The sequence below is a fragment of the Phalacrocorax carbo genome, chromosome 8 (genome assembly GCF_963921805.1).
Source record: "Phalacrocorax carbo chromosome 8, bPhaCar2.1, whole genome shotgun sequence".
Lineage (NCBI taxonomy): Eukaryota > Metazoa > Chordata > Aves > Suliformes > Phalacrocoracidae > Phalacrocorax > Phalacrocorax carbo.
This window is the reverse complement of record NC_087520.1, coordinates 24,561,832-24,580,820: the sequence shown is the minus strand read 5'-3', so window position 1 is coordinate 24,580,820 and position 18,989 is coordinate 24,561,832. Positions and strand designations below refer to the sequence as shown.

The following is an 18,989-nucleotide window of genomic DNA, read 5'->3' as shown; positions in this document are numbered from 1 at the left end:
TTCTTCCCCCCCCCCCCCCTTTTATGCCTGGTAAGTAAGACCATGTGTGCCCTCTCATCTTTGGATCTGCCTTTTTTCAGGATCCAGTTTCCCCTTGTGTCAGAGCTCTTTGCATCCCTTGTGAATGCGCATGCCTCTGTATGTGACTGAAGGCACGGATGGATTTTCACTGATTTCTACAGTGGCAGTATGTTCTTCCAGCTACTCCCCAGGTTAAATTGATTAATCTTACTTTCATTTCTGTCAGCGTATTGGTACCAGAAAAGTTCAAACTCTGGGGGCTGGAGCCCAGATGAGGTGCGGTTTTGTGCTGGCATATGCTAATGTTTTTTAGATCTACAGATGCCTACAGTCTTGCTTGAAGATATTAGGCTCACTGATGAGTTGCTTGAGCTCTGCACCCACTTCCTTTTCGGTTTTCTAGGTACTGCTGAAATGAAAAGGCGCTGCTTGCTGGCACCCACAAATTGTCCAGGCTTCAGAAGCAACTGCATGCTGCGTTCCAGTATTACCCTTTTATCAGTTCAAACATACCGAACAGTTAGGCAGAGTCAGAGCTTACTCAGCCAATATTTGATCCTTTTCTAGGGTTGCAGTTCCTGCGGTTTGAGCTCTTGCGTTGCTGCTTTGATCTCTTTTACTGGAACACCTTTTGATTTTAAAATAGCCTGTACAGTAGCTTAAATGTTGGTCTGGATATGAGAACAAATCTAACACTGATCCCTCTTTTGATCGATAAGAAAAAAAAATCTACGTGATCTCACTCTGGAATTCTGATACATGAGATAGGGAAGAAAAAGAGCAGGTCAGAAAGACTGTTTCTGTTGGTAACTTCTTAGGTAGTGTGAAATCTGATTATCTTACTGCTTGTGTGTAAAGCCAAGGAGTGCTATTAGTGCTGAATCTTGAGGGCTTTTATCTGGAGTACTAGGCAGAGGTAACTTCTGTACAAGAAAAGCAAAGTAGCTAGCTTATCCCTTTATTAAGGTTCTCAAATGTCAGACTATGAAGAATTGCCGAAGGACCTTTCCAGTGGGACTGGGCAATGAAGTGGCAAGGAAATTCAATGAGGATAAATGTGAAGTGACACAAGTGCATGGGGGTGGTCTTATTTTCACCATACAGAATGATGGGGTTTGAAGTGACCTTGGGGTTGTATTAGTTCTGTGAAGCCATCAGCTCAGTAGCAGTGAAAGCAAAAGACAAGTTAGGAATTAGTAGGAAAGGAGCAGAAAACAGAATCTTTATGCAACACTGACTCCTTGGTTTGCTAGATACTATTTGTTGTTCTAGGCTGCCTATGTCTGGAGGGTATCATATGACTGGAGAAGACCTGGTGAAAGAGCAGCAAGAGGCTGATCAAAGCTTGGAACAGTTTCCAAGCGAGAAATGACTGAGTGGGCTGGGAAAAAGAGGAGACAGAAGGGAAATAAACAGAGTTCTATGAAATTGGGGATAGATGGGGATCTCCTGTTCACTGTCTCTTCTATTGTGCCAACTGGGAGGCATCAAAAAAAGTTAATTGAGTGTGAATTTCAAAACAAAAGAAGTTGATTCCTCATACAACAAATACTAAACATGTGGAACTCCTTGTCAGCATCTGTAGGATGTTTCCATTAGTTGGGGGAGACTGGTCAAGTACTTAAAAGAGAAATGGAGAAACATACCAGGTTTTTAGGAAATCCTCTGAGCTGATGGTGAGCAGAGGCTGGCAGAATGCGTGGGAAAAGCATCTCATAAATTTGCCTGTTCTTATTCCTTGCTAGGTAGCTGCTTGATGTCTGTTCCTATTGTTTTTCCTAACAAAACTGAACACACCCTTGCACTGTTGAGAACAATACTGGGCTCTTGTTCTGGATAGGTATGGCTGCTTTTATGGTATGCTGTGTGATCTGTTTCGAGTAGTCTGATTCCAGCAGGTAAATGGTTTATCCTGTGACTGTGTCAAAACATGGAAGTGGTTTCCATCTGTTCAGATAACAGCATGCCTCTGTTGTGCTGTCCAGTTTGAAGGTAAAGTAGCTGAAATGTGTCAAGACTGGAGGCTGTGACTTTTTTGTCTTTTTCTGTTTGTCTTGTGTCCTAGAGCCACTTCTGAGTGCCCTTCTGCGCAGGATGCCAGATTTGGAGGCTCTGCAGATCATGCAGTTAGTGAATTGCCCAGAGTCTTTCACGCCAGATATGCGGTGCATCATGGGAGAGTCGCCCACATTACGGGGCTACTTTGTCCTGGCTGGCATGAACTCAGCTGGTATCTCATATGGTGGGGGAGCAGGCAAGTAAGTGGTTTATCACTGTTACATGTGTAAGTAAGGTTTTAACCAAGAAAAGAGACTACTCAGGTGATGTTTCAGTGTAGAATGTTCTGGTCAGTGTTTGTCACCTCTCTGACAAAGACTCCTCTTTCATTTTCAACTTGAGTGGAGTTGAGGAGCAGTTGCTGTGTTCTCCTGTGTGTATTCCAAATCTGTGTTGGACTCTTCACCTGTCCTGCACACCTCTCCTCAGGCATCAGTAATCAGCAGCCTGCTGGGGATCAAGTAAGATTCCTCAGACCTAACTGGTCCAATTATTTTATCTACCAGGAAGAGATAAAAGCTTTGCAAAGCATATATTCCCTCATTTTCTGTACTTCATGATCCCCTTTAATTTATTATTTGAGTGTAGTCCTTAGATCATTCAAGCTGACACAACAGTTAATTGCTCTGAAAGCAGAGTGAATCTGATGCAGGTGAAGCACTGCATATGTGATACCAGTGCTGCCAGTATTGTTAAAAACTGTCCTCTGCCAGCCAGCTAGGGATGTAATTGTTTCCCAGTAAAATGCAGTTCCCGTGTCAATACAAATACTCTAACAGGTATGTAAGTGTGATCCCAGCACCAAAGTTGCTTGCAGAATGGTCATCGCTTCCTCTGATTGCTGTTCAGTTTTGGCAACCCAGCATCCCTTCTGCCATACAGCCTTCTTAACAAGCCGCTCATTTTTCAAGGCAGGTGTTAGTATCTGCATTTGTATCCTCTAGTTTCTCTCAGTTGCCTAATAATTTAACTCAGCAGGAAGCAACTCTTGATTTTTTTTTTCTTAGACATATAAAATTTAGAGAATCTCTGCAGTGAGGTTCTCTAAGAATCAAAATAATTTCTGAAGGTAAAAGCACTATTTGTCCATTTGTTGCTACAGCCTCAAGATAAGCATCTAATAAGAAGTTGATAATGTAACTTTTAATGATCAGTCTCAAACCCCTTTGTTTTTCTGTTTACGGACTGTGAACAGATCCTTCTGCTCTGCTTTGGTCTGAGCTGCCTTTGTCCTTTAGCTCTGGAGCATGCCTTCCTCCTTCACTGCTAGAAGTGTAGCTAAACATTACTTGGCTGGCACCTCATGCTGAAATGAATGCTGTCAGTGATGGGTTGTGGCTGAGCCTATACCAGGTACTGCAAAATGACAAAGCAGTCAGCCTCCTAACTTGAACCTGAATGTACTCGGCACCTCCTTTTGTAGCGTAGCCCAAGGACTTGACACGGTGTCAGCCAGGCTCCCTGTCCAGGCTCTGGCTTCATTTATCACCTGGCCTTAAATTCCTGCTGCCCTGTATGTTTCATCCCAATGGGAAATCAATAATTTGGAAATCTGGTGGATGGGTTTTATAAAGGGAAACCTTCCAGATTCTGCTAGTATTTAGAATACTGTGTTATCTGTCTTCTCTCTCCCTACTGCAAGAAATTCTCATGTCCAAATTGCCTTGCTTCTGACTTCAAAGCTAGACTCTTTCCCTTAAGACATTGACTGATATCTCAGTCTTTCTTTACTTCTTCCATCAGGTATCTGGCAGAGTGGATGGTAAATGGATATCCATCAGAAAATGTTTGGCCTCTGGATTTGAAACGTTTTGGTACACTTCAGAGCAGTCGCACTTTCCTCCGTCACCGCGTGATGGAAGTAATGCGTAAGTGAGGTCTCCGTGTTCAGTGCTGGCCAGGATGCCAAAGATTTTCCTCTTTGCTCTGCTGCACTGTCTCTCCTCTGTCATCACTCTCAAGACCATTTTCCTTCTTCCTGGCCTCCTTTATGGCAATACAGCCTCTTCCCAGTAGAAAGGAAAGGAAGAGGTTTTATTGTATTAGCAGTGTTCTTACTAGCTTTTCTTAAAGAAATGCTGTTGGTACCATGCTCTCTCCTATTTCTGTGCTTTGATTCTGGTATGGGAAAATTGGTGCGTATCTTTGTAGGACTCCAGTGTAATAGAACAATACTGAGGTCTTAACTGAGAATATTATGCTGTTATTCTTTGCACATCATTACAGCATGGAAATACCGTCACTTCCAACTTAGGAGTATATGACATCATTCAGGAAGTCTTTGTAGACACATTCTCCTTTCTCCTGTCAAAGTCTGCAATAAGTACCTTTCAGAATAGATTTGAGATGTCATTGTTCCTGTCTAAAGCCATACTTAGTTTCCTTCTGTTGTTTGATTTTCTGCCCTGAGAATAATGTGGACAACTTATTTTCAAGTTTCAAACAGAAGTATGAAGTGCTCCACAAGTTGCAAAATGGGAACAATTATTTGAATAGTGAGTCTAAACTAAAAACATGTGTTGGGGTGAAAGCAGAGAAGTTAGGTAAGCTTCTTAGCCCTGCTCTGTCCAGGAAATAAAAACCTTATCCTTTGACCTTCCTCCCAGGAAAATCACTTTATGCTCTTGGGATTATTCTGCAATTGTTTTCCAATACAAATCTTGATTCTGATAGCTACAGAATCACTCCAGTTTGTACAAGTACTGTATTCAATTTCTGAGATGTTTTGTTCCCACTCTAATCTATTCTTCCCTCTACCCACTCTTTCAGGAGTACCAATACCATATAATGCCAATAAAATCATTAAATCGTTAGCTGTGAGGCAAAACCAATAGAAATACTCAGTAAGAAATATTCAGCTTATCTTCAGTTTTAAGCATTTTATGACCTATCTAGAATCTTAACATTTATAAAGACATATTCAAGCATCCTTGAGCTATTACTCCTCACTGGTAACCAGGGAAGAGTGCTGAACATTAATTAAGGTAACTTGTTTTCAGGCAATATGTAATATTCGTATTTAGAAAAGGTACAGGAGCCATTTTGAAGAGCTTCAATAATTAGGAAAGGCTGAGCTGCCAATATACAAGAAGGTGAATTGGATGATCATTGGTAGCTGTGGGCTGCCTACCCCAGCATTAGTATTGTCAAAATTATAAGTATCTGATAGAGCGCACTGTCAGGGAAGAATCAGGTGTAATTAATGGTAGTCAACATGACTTCATGAAAAATAGAGAGGTTTTGTTTTCTTGACAGTATTGTCATGAGACCATAAGTATCTATAAATATAGGCATTCCGTGCAAGTATTGTCACTCTGATTTTGAATAGCTCTAAACGGATCAAAACAGATTTGCCAATTTCCAAAAATGGAAAAGGAATGTCAGAACTGGTTTGAGGGACTTTAATTAATGGTTCGGTTATTGGTAAGCATGTTTATTAGTAATCTGGAAGAAAATTTTCAGTAAAAAATAGGTATTTTAGAAAATAGAAAAACCAAAATTTTAGATAAAAATTTTTTAGCTAAAAATAATCACTTTGCCTAATAATGGGTCTTTGTGACCACTGCAGCCCTCATGTGTGATCTGAAAGTTCCCCGTTGGGACTTCCAGACTGGCAGACAGCTGCGTACTTCACCGTTGTACGACCGTCTGGACGCGCAGGGAGCTAGGTGGATGGAGAAGCATGGCTTTGAGAGAGTCAAGTATTTTGTCCCACCTGGGAAAGGTGAGATCATATTTTTCTCTGCCTAGTGCATCCTTGTTGGTCTGTGTAAGATCTTAGTCCGTCCAGTTTATTAATTGTCCCTTTGATTCTTCTTTTCATTAGATTTGCTGGATTTGGATCAGAGCAAAACCTTTTACAAACCAGACTGGTTTGATATTGTGGGTTCCGAAGTCAAGTGTTGTAAGGAAGCGGTTTGTGTCATTGACATGTCGTCTTTTACAAAGTTTGAAATAAGCGTAAGTACCTAGGAATTGAGAAAGCATCAGCCTGATAAAGGTCGCCTTTAGTTTACTTTTGACTGCTTTTGCAAAATTCTGTGTGTCGTATTGAGGGTAGGTAGAGGAAGTCAAACTATATGACCAAATTCAGGTTGTACCACCATAGTCAGCATAGATTGCTTTTTATCTGTTGAAGGCCCAGTTTATAGAAATACCAGCTGAGTCTATAACCTCTGGCGCTATGTCACCATTGTATGCTATTACGCTCAAGACATCAGCGTCACTATCTTTACAAATTGAAAAAAAAGGGGCCAGGACATCCACCCCAGTGGATTTGTATGGCTCAGACAGCTTGTCTGACTTTCTCTCCCTTTCAATTCATGTAGTCCACAGGAGACCAGGCCCTGGAGAGTCTGCAGTATCTCTTCTCAAATGACCTGGATGTGCCAGTTGGGCATGTTGTGCATACAGGCATGCTTAATGAGAAAGGAGGGTATGAGAATGACTGCAGCATAGCGCGATTGAGCAAACGCAGGTAGGTATGTGGACAGCATCTTTATCCATCACCCTTTGGATGTTAGAGCCTATAAGAACCTCTTAATAGAGATCATGAAATTCTTTCCCCTCTGTAAAGAAAAAAAAAAGTCTTGAAATTCCTAATTCTTCCTAATTCAGTAATCCAAATGAGAGGAAACTCCTGAATTTTCCAGTATTGGGGAAAATATGCCTTTTTCTGGGACTACAGATTTCTACAAATTAAGTCTTCAAATGTTTAATTTCTCAATTGAAAGACAAATTGTTTTCAGTAGTCATTAGAGTTTATCAATTTAGGTAATAATTTAAAGTGCAAACCAAACGGTTCCTCATTAGCTCCTGGACAATCTCCTCATTGGAGTTGCATGCTGAAAATACTACTTTCTGATTATTTAAACTTTCGTTGCAGTATGGGTGCTGTAATTCTCAGCTCTGCAGTCTCTCATGATTCTTCTTTGTGCTCTCTGGTGCAAACTGACATGATCACAGGATCTCATCCTTAGACTCAACTATTTGGGCTCTTTTTGGCCTTTCATAAAACAACCTTCTAATTTTTAAAAACTTCATCATGCGCAAGTCCCACCCGAATGTTGGTTTTATTTTTCTGGACCATTTGCTCTGCATGCTTTCACTGTTTTGGTGTGAAAGCATTCTTTGCTGCTCTTTCAATTAGAAACAGCTTTTCTTTCTCTTCCTATTCTGTCTGCATTCATGTATTGCTTAAAAGTATTGTACTTCTCTGTATGAAGCCAGTAGCTTTCCTCCTTGCCCAGTCATTTCTGCAGATGCCATCTCTGTCAATAATGTACTTTAACTCACAGTTTGTATGAAAGAGGCTTACACAACAAGTAGCTCATTTTCACGTATCGAGTGGAGTTCTGTTTTTGGCAACTGTTAATAATAACCACCATTGTGTGTGAAGAGACTTCTGCTGAAACAAGAAATTGCTGTGTGAACCAAGCAGTCTTCTGACTGTCAGAGTAGGCAGGATCACTGGCAGTGAAGAGCTGTGAATACCTTCTGCAAAATGATTGTGACTTTTGAGGTACCCTGTGAACTCTGTCGCACTGCCTGTGTTCCCCTTCTAATCACTTCTTGTCACCAGATACTGCTAACACTGGAAGGCTGGGGTTTCTTGTCATGACAGATGTGATGACATTGATCCAGAGACTTTAGCTGTGGTTTTTGCAAACCAGCTTGTTTTGGTCTCCTGCTAGCTTGGAAGCTGCGGAATGGCTCCAGTGGTTCATGGGCAAAGAATGAACTGAATCATCTTGTGGCTGTCCATTCATTGTTTCTTGGTTTTGATTTGTCTGTTCCAGCTTCTTCATGATTTCCCCTACTGACCAACAAGTCCATTGCTGGGCCTGGCTGAAGAACCGCTTGCCCAATGACAGCAACCTGACCATGGAAGATGTGACCTGGAAGTACACGGGTAAGAAATCACTGAAAGCAGACCTCCTTAGACAGCCTGAAATCACACAAATGCTGTCTTGGGGTGCATGCCAATTAATTGTTTAAAGGGTATAGAGTGGTGGCTGGGTCTCCTTTCTGAACAGTTAGATGAAAACAGCAATTCAGAGACTTCCTTCTAGCAAGCTGTGAGCTGGGAGAAGCTTTTCTTTCAATAAGCACTAAGACTTTAGAAATTGGGGTATGCATATATGCAAGTTAGGCACTGGGCAAGACCTCGCCAGCCTCATCGTAATACTGTTACCTTCTCTTTAGCCCTCAATCTGATCGGTCCTCGTGCTGTGGATGTCCTCTCAGAGTTGTCATATGCCCCAATAACTCCAGAACACTTTCCCTCTCTCTTTTGCAAGGTGAGTGACTGTGCTTCCTTCCTCCTCACCCTGCTAGGTTTTTCAAAGCATGTGTGGAAGGAGGGGAAGGATTTATGTTTTGAGTAGTTAGAGCGGAATTTCAATTTACATATAGGTTTACTGCAGTTTACTGAAGTTTACTGAGCTAGGTTGGTAATGTACTCACTAGGCTTGCTTTAACTATTTCTCTTTGGATTCTGCTTGCTAAATATATGGGTGAATATGCATTTCTTTTCAGTATTCCACTCACTGCAGGCTTGGTGCCATTTGATATCTTGACATATTTCATATAATCAATTATGAAGCTGTCAGTCAGTGGGGCAGCTGGGATCAGTGACTCAGGAGTCATTGTCTCCTGTCATGTTAAAAGGCTGAGCAGATAGCTGCCATTCAACTTCTGCCTGTGTCTAGAATGCAAGCCTTTCCTGACCTAGTTCCAAGGCTTATTGCCAAGTATCATGGAGTGATTAAGAAGTCTGGATAATGTGGCATCGTTATTTGAATTTTTAAACTTAAATTATTCACAAGTACGTGCTGGTGGTGAACTGCAGTGAGGAGGGGGAGAGGGTTGACCAGTGTGGTCTGTGTTACGTGTTGGGCTCCTTCTGGATCTCTGTGCTGAGTTCCAGTTTAGATGATTTCACCGCCTCTGATTCTGCAGGAGATGAGCGTGGGCTATGCTAATGGCATCCGTGTGATGAGTATCACTCACACAGGAGAACCTGGATTCATGCTTTATATCCCCATAGAGGTAAGAGTACACTGTAGCCTTAGCAAATTAAGATTGTTGCTTGCATGCATAATCAGAAACAGTTTCCAAGTTGATGCAGGGTAATGAAATGCCTGGTCTGTACAAAGAGAAAGCTGCCTGCAGGCACCAGGGGGAATTTCCCTGCTTTGTGTAGCATTCCAGTTGGGCAGACCTCTTGTGCTCCGGAGGCAGGGCACAGTGACATCCATGGTGGTGTCAGATGCTGTTGCTCTCTCCAGGTGTTTGTCTGCAGCTCTGAGTTTCACCCTTCCTTTGCAGTATGCCCTTCACGTGTACAACGAGGTGATGAACATGGGACAGAAGTACGGGATTCGGAATGCCGGTTATTATGCGCTCCGCAGCCTGCGCATTGAGAAGTTCTTTGCGTTCTGGGGCCAGGATCTGGATGCCTTTACCACTCCTATGGAGTGTGGACGTGAATTCCAGGTCAAGCTGGAAAAGGTACAGTGGAAAACTGAAATCACCTCCTGCAGTGGGGTCTGCTACTGCAGCAGGGGCGGGTGGGAGAGCAGTGCTGAACTGAAAAGACTGCCATCCAAGTAGATAGATATATTAGTTTTTTGATGGAGCTCTGAGCAGTATGTAACTATAACCTGTATTCTTGGACTTCATAAAGATGCTAGAAATATCAAAATACTCCGTTTTCCTCCTTCCTGGGCAGCATTCACGGCGATCTGTGTATCCTCATGTGTGCAATGCTTAGAATAATGAGGGTGCTGTGTACGTTACAGGTGCTCAGAGTTCACGTTTCTCCCAGCTGTCTTCCCAGTCTGATGATCAAAAGCTAGCCTGTGCACCAAGTGGCATTTAATTAAGTTAAATATGAGGATAGGTGCCAACAGCAGGTGTTTTCTATTTTTACTGAAACCGGGGTGTTCTTTATTTTTATTAAAACATAGAATGGCATAGAGTTGTGTCCTGCTTGTGGTGGCAGGTGCCATCTCTGTTACTTGTTTGTTGCCTTCTTTCTCGCATCTTTGCATGAGCCAGAACAAATGCTTATATCAAAAAATTCAGACAAGGGAATGTAGTGATTAGGGACACAAATGTCATGTTGTTACAGTTTCCCTCTGGTTCATAAAGCATGGTAGACTTCTGGAACCAGAAAGATTAGAATGGTGACAAACCAAAAATTAGAGTGGTGACATGTTTTCAGTACAGTGAAAATTAGAATGAATTTTTTAAAGGCCCACTTCAAAAATATTTTTGTCTTTTAAAATCTGGAACAACAAACATGATAGGAAAGCTCCTGTCTGCGCTGGACTTCTTGCCTGTGGAAGCACCCTGCCTTGATAGGGCCTGAGCTCCAAGCACAAATTCACCTTTCATCAGTAGGCTTGTCTGCTGAAATTCAGCAGCTGCGACAGTTCATGTTCCTGTCGTCAGCTGACACTTCCTTTTCTCCACAGGGAATGCAGTTTGTTGGTCAGGAAGCACTGTTGGAACAGAAGCAGAACGGTGTGTACAAGCGCTTTACCATGTTCATTCTTGAGGACCATGACACAGATACGGACCTCTGGCCCTGGTGGGGCGAGCCCATTTTCCGCAATGGCCGCTACGTGGGCAAGACCACCAGTAGTGCCTACAGCTACACTCTGGAGCGCCATGTCTGCCTCGGCTTCGTGCAGCACTTTGACGAGAAGACAGGAGAAGAGCAGGTGGTGACAACTGACTTCATCAACCAGGGCGAGTATGAGATCGACATTGCTGGGCAGCGCTTCCAGGCCAAAGCCAAGCTCTACCCCTTCAGCTCCCTCTTCACACACCGTCGCCGCAAGGATGAGGTGGAACTGAGTGGCTACCAGAGGGAGTAGTGCTGACTAGACCTGACCGCTCCTTTTCCCAAGCTGGAGTCCTCTCCCACCATCTTCCAGTCCTTTCTCCTCACCCCATATATTTCTTTTCCTTTCTTGTCTTGCAACTTTTAAACTTTTTCCAGTGTGTCACATTTTGTATATTTTACAACTTTAATTTTCAAGCTTTCTCAACCCTGTCTGTCTTCTTCCTTCAACCCTTTGCTTGCCAGGCTCCCCCATGCCCCAGTGGATGAAGCACAGTGCTGCACATGCATCCAGAAGTCCATGGGAAGCCTGTATGGGAGTGAACCCCACTGGAGGCCCTAGCCTTATGGTGATGGGAAGGGTTCAGGTGAACCCCTGGGGACTACACCCTTCCTCTCTCCTCTCCAGCGTAAGGCATGGGACAGCAGGTATTTGCTGCCTGTAGTTCAGATGAACGCTGTGGCTTCACCTTGCTCTCCACATATTACGTTGTAGAGGGGACAATGCGTCGATGCACACAGCAATAGAACGATCAGCTACCTCACTGGCATGAGACATAGCGTTGTGTGAGCAGCATCCAAGGGGCAGGTTTTTGTATAGTCCAGCCTGTCACTGGCCCCCTTTGTCCACCATTTTGTTTCCCTAACAGGGAGTCAAGTAGGTTTAATCATCAGATCACTGAGATGACAATAATGCTGGTAAGTTTGTTGTTGTTGGGACTAGATTTTTTGCGTGAGGTCACTGAAGCTAAATGGCCTTCTATAGATGTAATTGAAGATCAGCATGTATGTTTCACTTCTATAAAGGAATGGGATTTGTGGTTGGTTTTTTTTATTAGCAAAAATGCTGATTTCTAACAAGGACAGATGTTAGTGTTTAATGTTAACAGCAGTGTTGAAATGCTACTTCTGTTTCAGCTGCAGAGTGTACAATCTCTTTTGGGATTTTCTTTCACTTTGTTTACATGACTTGGTCAAGCTCATCTGGCAAGGTTCATGTAAAGCTTGTGTTGTGTTGGGGAACTTGAGCAGCAGGGGGGATGACATCTTCTGTTTTTAGCTGCCCATGGTTATTTTGAAAGTGGAGGAAAAGCCCCAGCATTTGTCTCACCTGTGGTGCTGGCAGTATTGGAAGAAACACTGGCTTTTCTTCTGGTGGTGAGAAGGCATCTCAGCAGCTCCTGCCAGATTCGAGAGGTTGTCTTCTGTTTTTCTCCTTAAATCTGTTGCACTTCTTACTTCTCTGTCTTGGTCGTACCTCAGCTGAAGGGGTTGAACAGAGGGAGTGTAGGGAGTGTGGCAGTGGGTTTACAAATTGCTTTCCTCCAGCAAAGCTCTGCCATCGTGCTCCTCATACAGATGCTTCAGGCAGTGCAGCTGGGATTCACCCCTTCTTCAAGCGTCAAAATGTGCTGATTCAAACACTGATGGTAAATGGTAACCAGGTGGGGGGATGCTGAATTGTATTGCACACATTTACATCTTCTTTTTCTTCTTCCTAATGTGAGCACAATCAAAAGCAAAGATTCTCTTTATTTACTTGAAAAAGATCCGTTAAACGTTTCCCCTGCCTCTGCCACCCGCATACTCATCATGGTCTCTCTGCTCCAGCATCTTTCTCTCTGGAGTTCGAACACAACCTTGCACTGATGTCTGCCCTGTCAGCCGTGACAAACACTTTGTCTGTGATCTAGAACCCTTTCTGGGAACTTTCTTTTCCAGTTAAATGGTGAGCATCAGCAGTGTAAATATAAGCTCAAAACCTTCCTTGGTTCTTGTTTTTAAGTTTGCTTTCTGCTGCTTTAGTTGCTTCAGGTCATGCCTTCAGCTGAGTCTGTGGTCTGCCAGTTCATGATTGAGATGTTCTCGGCATGCAAAAGGAGTCGGTTGTCTCAAGGCAGCGAAGGTGAAAGTCCAAAACCTCTACACCTTAAAACAGGTTGTCAGAGCAATCTCCCCCATCCAGGGTGATACGGAAGCTGTGAAACCTAAGAGTGGAGAGTCGGGAAAGGGAGTAAGGGAATGAAGGACTTAAGCATGTTGTGTAGTAGATTGAACATAGGTGTCACTTCTTTGAGCGTGCTTTCCTTTGTGAGTGGTGAATTCTTTTGAAGTGTGTGACCTCTTCAAGGATTTCAAACTTATTTTTGAATTGACGTGCAAAAATTCCCCATTCTCTGAAATGCAGTGACCATAGCAGTACAGCTTTTTGAGATCTCACAGCCAAGAGTACTCTGCACGGCTGCTGTAGGCGGAGATTCCACTTGCTTGTCATTTCCTCCAAATTCCCCTATTATTGCTCTCTGAATCGAAATTTTGCCTGGTGTGTTAGAATTAATTGCTTAAATGAAGGGTTCATAAGGCATCTAATAGCAGTTTAAAATCCAGTCACTTCATGTATGTCTTTCCTGCATAGAGAGATACTGTGATCCCCCTATTTCTCTGCTGGTTGTGCATACCAAGGGGAACCTCGATCCCTCCTTTGGTTTTATGGGACGTTGCTGTGCCTTCCTTATCTAGGGAAATAAGCATTCAACCAGAGGAAGAGTTTTATACGTGATTGATAGGATGTGGCTTAGAGCAGCCCTTCTGATTGTTAAGACCGAACTGGAAAGTTAGCAGCATGCTGTCCTCTGCCAACCACTCATTCCTGAAGTATCATTTAAGCTGCAGCCAGATTATATTCCTCCTTGTGATTATTTTTTATTTTCCCTCATTTATAGGTGCCTGTTAGTTCCTCAGAAAACTTTTGATACAGATGTGTCTTCCCATAGCAGTTCTGACAATAAAATTGTGTTTTATGAGCTACTTTTGTCATTATGTCTGCTTAGGTTTATTTCATGTCTAGACCTATTGACTTTGCAGTACCAAAAATAGAGAGCGGAAATAATTTCCCTTCATGCCAATAGATATAGCAACACTTTCTGTAATGTTATGTTTGTTGTTTGAAACTTAGAGATAGACGGTTTCATAATTGTCAGTCTAGCAGCTCATGAACGTCTACTCTGGCTTTCCCTGATATGAATTCTGATTCTTGTTTCATAGCTGAACCTGTAGCCTTTGGCTGCTGTTCAAACTTAGTCGATTTAATTTCTGGCAACTATTTTTAATCTTATAATGTTAAAGAACAGTTTTCTTTCACCAACTTGAATACCTGTCAAGGGGATAATTGGGTTGCATATTTTAAAATAGTGCTAGATACTGAGACCGAGGAAGGTCTTTCAGGTGTCATGTTTTCTTCCAGAGGTATTAAACAGTAATGTAAGACTCTAATCCCTTTATCTGATGACTAAAAGTAGAGTGCCCAAAAAAAGAACGACAAAATTGGTTTAGGAGTTGCTACCTTTAGTACAACTTCAAATTAGAAAACTAGAAATCGGATCTGGGAAGCTGCTGTAAGACAGTCTTAGCATCTAAGATGGTAAATAATGTGGATTATAAAATTACACATCATGATTCTCATCCTTAAAACTGCTTTAAAATGCTTTCTGCTGAGAAGGACGGTGTGTTCTCATTCTGCATGGTAAGACGTATAAACCTTGGAGGGGAAATACTAAAATAGCATTTTTAACTATTAATAATAGTAACGACCTCGTTCTGTGCTGCAGCAGCAGCAGCAGGTCTACCCTGTGCACCTCATGTGTAGCAGTTGCAGGGGTGTCATCTGTTCTCTGAGTCTTGCTGTCCAGAATGGGAACAGTCCTGTAGATTTTGTTCATGCAGGCAACTTGGCACAAGAAACACTTGAAGGGAAGCTAACTGGAGTTTAGTGTGAGCAAATAATTTCTCTTTTTGGCTAAAGTATAAGTTGAGCATAACCCATTTTATAATAAATTTATTACTCATCAGTGATGAATGTTAAGGAAAGCGTGGCCTGTGGGGAGATAAGGCACCATGGGTGGCATGCACTTGGCACGTGTAGCATTGTTTTTTCTTACCCCAGAAGTCAACATCTTGAATGGGTTTGCTGGCACGGTGGTAGTGGTGAATCCATCTAAATTTACAGCATTCCTATACGCCAGAAGGGCTTGCTTGGCCAAATGTCGTCTGTAGTGTGGGGAACCTATGTAGCAGCCTCTTCCATTACATGATTTCTCTGGAGGAATTTGTGTTGTCTTACCCTTGTTGCATCCTTTCCTAAGTTCTTATGGGTTTTTTTGGTCCTTGAGTGAATACTGAAAGGCTTGAGTTAAAATGGTACTAGAGAAGAGGAACTTTGTTTTTCATATTTAACGATCTGAGGATAAAATTAAAACAGTCTATTTAGGAATTATGTTTTCTGTTTCAGGAAGGTGTGTTATAGTGATTTTCACATCTGTCTTTGCCAGATTTAGTTTCTTCTTGTTTCCTCTGTGCTGACTCCAGCATCCAGATTTGATGTGACTTGTTGGACAGTTTCTTCTCATTATTTTGTGGCAAGGAGGGGAGGCTATGTGAAACTTGCACTGTGTCTCCAAGTCTTGGTGTAAGCCTGGATTCCTCCTTTCTGCTGTTGTTGTTGCCTTTCCTGCAACACCTCTAGCCTGTGCTGCTGTAGGACCTCTCGTGTGTGAGGTTCCTCTCTTGATTCCACCATGTGCTTCATCTTCTGGGCCAGGTTGGCTCTAGATCTGTCTCTCTGCATTGATTTAAGCTCTTCAGCTTTTAGTTGGTGCAGATACCAACATCCAAAGCCTCACGTGGGTTTGCGGCTGCTGTGTATTACATCATTTAGTGCTCCCTCTCCCTGTGCCAGGGTTTTCCCACTCAACACTTCCCAATCTCCTTCCTCAGGCAGCTGAGCATGTTAGTTCCTTTTGCCCATCAGAGAGCCAGGCATAGCAAAATAAACACAGGCAAGGGGATGGCAGAGCAGCTGAGCTGAGATGGAAGGAGAGGCATGATAGTGGTTTGATCCTTTGCCCATTACCCAGCCACTTAAGCCCAGCCTTGAAGACATGGTCAGGCCTGATTCCCAGCTCAGGGAGCATCTTCCTCTGCAGCCTTAGTGCTGGACACGTGCTGAGTGGTAGCAATGGCTCTGGACAGAACCGGGACAGTGTTATCAAGGAAGCCACTCATTTTCAGACATACTTTTCCCTCTAACATTTCTTCTGATGAAGGAAACCATGCTGCACAGAAGAGGTGGGGAGTGTGTGTACCAGGTTGCTCAAAACGCTTGTCTCTCTCTGGCATATTCTTGGAGGTGGTGTCTAACTGTGAAGGTCAGACAGCACTGACATCAGTGTGCTGGGGCTAACCTTGTCCTTCCAGCACACTTTAACCAAAATGCTTACATTTTGGGAATAAATCTGTAAAAACAAGGTAGTTTCTGTGTTTGCGGGGGGAAGTTGCTTGCAAGGACAGAAGTTGTTCTTATTTCAAACAGAACACTTAGCTGCTGATAATGGCCAGCAAAACATTCACAACTTTCAGCTTTGTCTTCCCAAGTAATTTTATTATAATACTTGGTCAGGTTAATTTCTGCCCATTTTGGGATGCTTTTCTGTTTTAAACTACCTTTTCCTTGACTGATTGTTAGGATTTTTATTTAAAAAAAACCAAACACCAAAAAACACATTCAGTCAGGGAACAGGACGTGGGGAAGGAGGGGTTAATGTCATCAGGTGACTTCAAGCTGTCTTTAAAAAGCATTTGAAAATTTTCTTTGCACTTTAAACTTTCCTTCAGCATTATGATTGTAGCGTGCTTATAGCTCTCGGCAAGAGCAGTCTTTGCATTTGAGGGAGGAAAATCTTCAAATATTTGTAAATGCCTTAAAGCTTTTGGTGATGTATTTGGGCACTGATTGTGCCTGCCATTTGATTTTCTTCCTGGAGAGCTGTGTGCTGAGCGTACAGACCAGACACAAACATCAGCAGATATTTTTGAGCAAGCACTGGGGATGGTGGAAGCTGCTGTTGCAGGATGCTGCTGGTCTGAGGCTGGAATTTGTATCAAACTAAGCTAAATGAGCTGGGAGCCCCTGTGCCTCTACAGCTGCCCGTACTGACACCTTCCCTGCTTTTTTTTCCCCCAGAAATGGCTTTAGCAACTGTATCATTCATGCTATAATGAGTTTTCTTCTTTCTTTAAAGAAAGAAGCGTGGACTGGCATAGAGTACTCTGTGAGTGTCCCTTTGCATAAAGGAAACAAAATTCTCGCTTGAACGCTTCCCTGCTGCACCAGCTGACATTTGCAGGCAGGAGTAGGGAGAAGCGGGAGCGGAGGGGATCTGCTGCTGCCTGTAATGTTTGAGATGGCTCCGAGACTTCTCATCTGCAATTTGTCTCAAAGCTCTGCTGGATTCCCGACATCAGGGTGGCTTTGGAGTTAAGAGCACAAAACAAAGCACTGCTTTGCAGGTATGACACACTATGCTGATATACTTTGCTTAGAGATATCGTCTGTTTGGAATAAGGTATCTCCATGAAGAGGAGTGGTAAATTATAATGAAAGAGGCCCTGGAGAAAGGCGTTCACATTAATATTTATTGATTTGTCGATGCTAGTAACAGCCTATCTTCTGGCACAGATGCTTGACGCCTGCTAAAAGCAGAGCAGATACTTGGGAGTCGTCAGTCATCCCAACTAGGGCATGATCCATTTTGTAGGTATGGAGAAAAGTCCTACGCTGTCACCTTTCACCATGGCACCACTGAGATTTCTTCCACACCACAAATAGTTTTCCCTACTTTTCCCATAGTGGGCCGGCTACACCTTTCTTCCAGTATAACTGGAGGCAGGTTAATGTCCCTGAAGTTGGTGGTGGGTTCTCCTGCGCTTCATGGTCAGACTTGCGGCAGGGCACGTCCCTGCTCCGTAAGTGCTTCTGCCAAAGAAGTGCCCCAAGCTGCGCCTGGGGGAAAGGAGCATGCCTGCACTGTGAGTGCCGTTTTTTCCAGACCGCCTGCTGGGCAGTTGGCTGACAGTAATGTTTCCTGCATCTTTGGGAAGAGTTTGGGGATAACACCTTTTGGTCCAGATCAACTCCTTGCCGCTGCTCCTGAGACAATGTGCTTGCTTTCTGCTACTTTCCACTCTGTTCCTGTCTGTGTGCACCTGCTGGCTCCCGCTGTCGCTGGTTTTACAGGAGACCTGAGCTCTGGGGGAGACGGGCTCTTGGCTTCTTGGGCAGGTATCTGGTGCAGGTCTCCTGAGCAGAGACTGCCATCTTGTGAACTGCACCAGTACATCCCTTCTCCACCATTGCTTCTGGTGATCAGGTGCACCAATTTACTTGTCCAAAGCCCCTTCATGCTTTCATCAGTCTCCCAAGACCAGATTTTAAAGGGCTGGGAGGAATTCTGAAGTGTGCTACTGCTGAAATTTTAAGAACAACTGAAGATTCAACCTGTGAAAACAATTTTTCTAGTGCCTTATGCTTGTGAATGTCATGCAATGGATGTAGCTGAGGTGGGACAGAGCAAGGAGCAACTTCAGTAGCATGGTTCCCTGTCCCACCACAGCCATCTCCCTCATCCCTTGCAGTCTCAGCAAGCGGATCATCTCAAGCAGTGCAGGGCTGCTTTTTAATCCCTTTGAAACCTGGAGTTGTAAAAATGTTGAACTGTTAAACCCTTGTGCTGGGTGGTGTACCTTGAGAGGAGCAGTGGTCTTACCTTTGCCAGTTTTGGATTCAAAGGGGTTTAGGAGAGACAAAGCTGTTCTAATTGCCAGACTCTGTGGTAGAGGACGTGAAGTTGTTCCCAAGCGCGGAGTCAGGGTAGGTTTGCTCTTCTCCACTGAGGCCGTGTTGTTATGTACGCTATATCGTGCTTTATTTCATTCAATATTTTGTTTGGCTTAAATGTTGGTAGGTTTGTATATTAATAAAGAGGCATTTTAACTAATCCGGAATTTAGCAGTTTGTTACACAAGAGCCTTGTGTGTCTTTCAGGATCCTAGCCTGGTCATCTGGATGGATCCTGCAGTGACACTGGGCCTGTTGCAGGCTCCAGCCTTTGGCGCTGGGAGCTGAGCAAGCCCTGGCCCTCCTGGGCCACCTCAGGGAAAGTTGCTTTCCCTGCCTGTGCCTGCACCCCCTTTCAAAATGACATCCTTCGAGAGTTTGTCCATG

The 18,989-nt window shown here is 43.4% G+C and overlaps 1 protein-coding gene across 4 annotated transcripts in view; it reads left to right on the top strand.

Moving 5' to 3' along the window:
* Positions 1–18,762, top strand: part of PDPR (pyruvate dehydrogenase phosphatase regulatory subunit) — a 28,052-nt gene extending 9,290 nt beyond the window's left edge. For all 4 annotated transcript variants that reach the window (XM_064459243.1, XM_064459244.1, XM_064459242.1 and 1 more), the window contains 10 exons: positions 2,087–2,279; positions 3,823–3,947; positions 5,648–5,803; positions 5,906–6,039; positions 6,408–6,556; positions 7,878–7,990; positions 8,284–8,378; positions 9,040–9,129; positions 9,409–9,591; positions 10,560–18,762. In XM_064459243.1, coding sequence (XP_064315313.1) covers positions 2,087–2,279; positions 3,823–3,947; positions 5,648–5,803; positions 5,906–6,039; positions 6,408–6,556; positions 7,878–7,990; positions 8,284–8,378; positions 9,040–9,129; positions 9,409–9,591; positions 10,560–10,964 — 1,643 coding nt within the window. In that variant the 3' untranslated portion in view covers positions 10,965–18,762. The remainder of the gene's footprint in view (positions 1–2,086; positions 2,280–3,822; positions 3,948–5,647; positions 5,804–5,905; positions 6,040–6,407; positions 6,557–7,877; positions 7,991–8,283; positions 8,379–9,039; positions 9,130–9,408; positions 9,592–10,559) is intronic.
* The last annotated feature ends 227 nt before the right edge of the window (positions 18,763–18,989 follow it).